At 36.8% G+C, this 5,105-nt stretch overlaps 1 protein-coding gene across 1 annotated transcript; it reads left to right on the top strand.

Annotated features, from left to right (window-relative positions):
• The first annotated feature begins 22 nt into the window (after positions 1–22).
• LOC119838975 lies at positions 23–3,337 on the top strand. The gene is made up of 2 exons (XM_038365134.1): positions 23–156; positions 276–3,337. Exons 1-2 carry the CDS (start codon positions 67–69, stop codon positions 504–506), a joined length of 321 nt encoding a protein of 106 aa, XP_038221062.1. The 5' UTR covers positions 23–66; the 3' UTR covers positions 507–3,337.
• Positions 3,338–5,105: the final 1,768 nt, after the last annotated feature.

Raw genomic sequence — 5,105 nt, 5'->3', positions numbered from 1 at the left:
ACTGAATATCATATTTTTTCGTTCCATTTGCAGATACTGAATCGTGACTTTCAAAGACTTTGCAACATGAACACTCTGTTGGTCTTGATGTCCATGTTCCTGCTGGTGGCGGCGAGGTCAGAACCCGTGCCGGAGTTGCTCAGCCATCCAAGAGACGTGAGTATACATTTCTTAACACTCATATCTTCTGATCGAGGAGTTTTTCGTGTGCCCCAACCTATCAGAATGTCTTGTAAGCTCTATAACGTAATTAATGTTGATTTTGTTTGTTTCAGTTTACCGATCCCACCAGGTCTCGCTCCAAAGACGAAGCACCACAATCACACCACCGCGTCGTTAAGAAACCTGGGGCTGGGATGTTGAGCACCCGCATTGAATTCGGTGATGGCCCAGACCCCAATCAATACTGGAAGTTCGATGAAGACGCCAATCCTCAGGGGATGTCCACCCGAATTGTATTTGGTGATGGCCCAGACCCCAATCAATACTGGCCCTTCTATCCATAATTTATTACTGTTTAAGATTTTATTTGTTTCCTCTACCGCTTCTGTAGCTTTTAAGATTCATAAATTACTCATTACTGTTTAAGATGTTGATCATTCATGTAACTTGTAAGATTTATGAATAATGCAATACTGTTTAAGATGTTAGTTGTAACCACAAGCGGAACACTACGTGTATTTGTACGCTTCGAAAATTAACTCATTACTGATTATTATGGTGATCATTCCTGTAACTTGTAAAATTCATAAATAACCCAATACCGTTTCATATGTTGGTTATTCTCACAATCACTATATTGTACCTTTTAAGATTCATTATTGTTTAAGATATTAATCATTACTAATACTTGTAAGATTCATGAATAATGCAATACTGTTTAAGATGTTAGTGTTGTCACCACGATCGGAGCACTACGGGGAACTTGTACGCTTCGCAAATTAACCCAATATTGTTTAAGATGTTAATCATTACTAGAACTTGTAAGATTCATAACTAACCCAATACTGTTTAGGTAATATGTTATATTTTTATATAATATGTAATGTCATATGGACGTCGTTCCCGCCATCACTAACGTAGCTTTTAAGTTTCATAATTAATAAACCCAATATTATTTAAGATGTTAGTTGTTCCCATAATCACTACTGGGACTTGTAAGCTTTTGTAACTTGTACTTCCTATGTACCTCAGTACTATCTAACATGTTACTTGTATTTCCTCTGTAAACCGTGCGGTCTATAAGATGGCTCTGTAATGCTTTATTTTTTTTACTTTGATAATTAAATATTATTATGCAATATTTCATGGTATCATTGACGTAGAATAAGCTGAAGCATCACCGCGTCCAGTAGGTATCCAAACTCACGTATATGCTTAACAGAGCTTAGGTCACGATCGGCCCACTAGGCTGCATGCAATGTGCATCTGATCGACATGCAGATATAGACGTCACGCTGTAACTTGTACAACTGCACTCTATAAAAAGTCGAGCGTAACGGCCTAGGAGTTAGTCATTGCATGATAGAGTTTTGTCTCATGATTCTAAAAATACCACTCCCCTCTACCCCCGAGTCTTAACTTTAGAATTACCTAAAATGTAAAATTGATATTATTTTAAAGAGCAACTACAGAGTTTCTTACCGGCTCTTCTGTAGAAACTACCTTTTGAACCGGTGGTAAGTGTTATAACTGTGTAATATGACGATTCAAAAGTGCGTCTACCGGGTCCGCCATCTAACCTTTTTTTTCCAAATAGTACTTATTTCGTGAATTACACTAAGCTCATGATTGATTTGACAGATAATTAGTTTTATCCTTCCGCTGAACAAATATGGTTGTGTATACGCTTGAACAACGCTGGGAAATTGTGCGAGATTACTTTGAAAATCATGGTAATGTTGCAAAATGTGTGAGAAAATAAAATTTCGTACGGATTTTGGAAGAAAAGAAGCACCGTCAGCTCCGTGTGTTCGTTATCTTGTGAAAAAAGTGAAAGAAACTGGTATTCTCATCGATAAACCAATGCGTGAAAAGCCAAAAACAGCGCGTACACCCGAGAATATTGCTGCTGTGGCAGAATTCACCGTCGTTATCAACAATTGAACATTTCGGAGATATCATTGAGATGAATTTTGAATAAAGATCTTGGTATGACGCCATACTAAGTCCAATTGGTTCAGGAGTTGAAGCCAACTGACCATCAAATGCGTTTTCGCTAGGTGGCCTTGCGATCGACTTACAGAAGATTCCGCATTTGCAAAAATAACCATCTTTTCAAATGAAGCTCATTTTGATCTTGGCGGGTATGTAAACAAGCAAAATTGGGCCACACAAAACCCGCACGCATACATTAAACAGCCGATGCACTCAAAACGAGTCACTGAATGGTGCGGATTTTGGTCCAGAGGCATAATTGGACCACTTTTCTTCGAAAATGAGCAAGGAGTGTCCGTTACAGTCAATCGCGATCCTTATCGGGCCATGTTGAACGAATTTTTGATCATAAAAATTGAAGAGGATATTGGAAACATTTGATTTCAGCAGGACGGCGCTACGTGCCACACAGCCGAAGCTACACTCAATGTTTTGTGCTCTGTTTTTGAAGATCGCATTATCAGCCGCAAAGCTGATGTCGATTGGTCACCTCGTAGCTGCGATTTGACACCGTTGGACTATTACTATTATTTGTGGCATGCCGTCACAGATAAGTGTTACGCCGACAAGCCAGAGACAATTGACGCTTTAAAGGACAATATTCGTGAATCTTAGTTGTGTAATGTTTTTACCCAATTAAGTTATGTAGGTATATTATCTATCTATTTGTTTGTTTATTACCGTAATAGATACCGTGGGGTGCCGGTTTAAGAATAGCAACTTCCCATTTCCTCCCGTGGGTGTCGTAAGAGGCGACTAAGGGATACTTTATACCGGAACGGGCAGCAGCGTTCCGCGACCTCTCAATACATCTACTGCGCTCGCCAACCCGCCTGCCAAGCGTGGCGAGTATAATTGGCATCTTATCCCCTCATGTTGAGGGAGGCCTTTGTCCAGCAGTGGACGTCCCACGGCTGAAACGACGATTTGTCTGTTTATTAATCTTTAATGTATTATTATAGAACATTTTATTTATTTATTTATATAGATCTATCAGTTTTATGTATTTATATAATTAATATTTGAATACGTCTGCCGCTCCAACTGTCACAGAGGGGGGCCACTGAAAATCAGTGTGGCAACTGCGTTGCTGCGTAGGCTGAGTGGCTACCCCATTTCGCTCCACTTTATGTTTCTCGTTGTATATTTATTTCTATATTTTTTGTTATTTATATATACATATATTTATATATTTTTTACTTTTTCTATGTTTAATTGTTTTCTTGTATAAGCTTTATTATTGTGATGTTTTGTGGTTTTGTGTTCATTATTGTATTGTTTTCTCCTAAGTATATTGTTTTTTTTTTAATTGTAATTCTGTGAAGTCAAATAAATGTTTCTTTCTTTCTTTCTTTGAAGCCATTGGTGAAATACAGCTGCACACAATCGATAATGTGCATAAAAATTGGACCGATCGTCTAGGCTACTGCATGGCCAGCCGAGCCAGCCATTTGAATGAAATTATTTGTCCTTATTAACCGGAAGGATTGTACTTTCAAATAAAAAAAGAAATTTGCGAAAATATTCAGTAGTTTTTTTTATAGCATTAAAATGGTTAATAATATTTGAATGAATAAATGTTTGAGTTGGAGTTTGATTTTGAGTAGTCTTGTATTTGCATGAATAATGTGTTTAGTACTGTAATGGAAAATACTATGATATAAGTAAATGTTTGTTAAATAAAAGTGTAAGTAAGCTGGTCAAAAAGATTAAAAATTATAAACTTACGTGTTTGAAGCTATGCCTGTTGTCTTTGATGGTGAGCAATAATTTCTATTATATGTAGATTCCCTTGGGACATTCCCTTGAGTTGTTCAGTTTTACGATTAGAGTTTACCCTGAGAGCTCACACCTCTTTAAAAATACCTTGTATGGTTATAAAAGTTTATTTTTGGTAGTTAGGAATGTTGTTCAGTACCTATATTCGAGACAAATCCAAACAGTCCGAAACAAAGATTCCTCTTGTTATCGATACAAAACCCTTTATGTATGACTGCACAAATGAACCCACGCAGGCGCATTTTATTTTTTGTCACACCTTGGACGCGTCATTCTTTATCTTTGATGGCCCCAGTACACAATGGCCCATGCGGGCCCACTTCTCATCGTCATCGGCCATTGTGTTTCAAACTACTCGTGTCAAAAAGATTCATACTCGCTGCACAAGTACAGAAATTTGTTAAACCTTTTTAAATTGTTGCTAGTGATTGTTATATTTTGAATTGTTTTGGTCCATACAAATCATCATCTTTATTCAGTACTGAAACATTGCCTCTTAGGTTGTATTTCAGAGAGAGTGATTTTCATAGTAGATAGGGGATTTAGAGACTGTATAAGTCTTTTGGAATATTTTGGAAGGCGAGCATGAGCTGACAACAGCTGAAGCAATTTGAAGCGGTTGCATTACTCTTTGTCGATGGGTGGTTGAGGTGGTAAATTGATATTTTAAAAGAGATTATAAAATCCTAAGCCAAGAATATTTCCCTAGATCTCTACCACACATAATGCAGATTTTTAAGATAGCAGCGGCTTTATTTAAATAAGTTTGGTGCTCGTCTTAGAAATAATGATTATGCAAATGAAATATTAAATGTTGTAAGAGAAAGAATTAATTTAGAAAATAATCTGTCAAATATGATAGAAGATCTAAATATGAATATGTCGGTCAGCCAACTTCCAGAGTATTGCTGCTGACCGAAATAATGTTATGGCCTTTCCTATATTAGAATATAGAGACTTAATTGTATTCGCTTTGGGAAAGTATCAAATACTCAAGCTTCCTCTGAATGCTGTGGCGCATACGTACATATACGTTCCCATGCCAATAGTAGAAATAAGATTGAAGTATGCAATGAAAACATTGATTAATCTGATTATACTTAGTCTGGCCATAAATACTGTTACACTTAATTATAAAAAAATATTACATTTGAATTTCGAATCTGTCA

Source organism: Zerene cesonia, unplaced genomic scaffold (genome assembly GCF_012273895.1).
Source record: "Zerene cesonia ecotype Mississippi unplaced genomic scaffold, Zerene_cesonia_1.1 Zces_u006, whole genome shotgun sequence".
Taxonomy (NCBI): domain Eukaryota; kingdom Metazoa; phylum Arthropoda; class Insecta; order Lepidoptera; family Pieridae; genus Zerene; species Zerene cesonia.
This window is presented reverse-complemented; position numbering and strand designations above follow the sequence as displayed.

Bases quoted from the DNA above. Each gene is read 5' to 3' on its own strand.
- LOC119838975 (XM_038365134.1), top strand. From the start codon at position 67: ATGAACACTCTGTTGGTCTTGATGTCCATGTTCCTGCTGGTGGCGGCG. The intron at 157-275 runs GTGAGTATACAT...TGTTTGTTTCAG, and splicing joins TGCTCAGCCATCCAAGAGAC to TTTACCGATCCCACCAGGTC.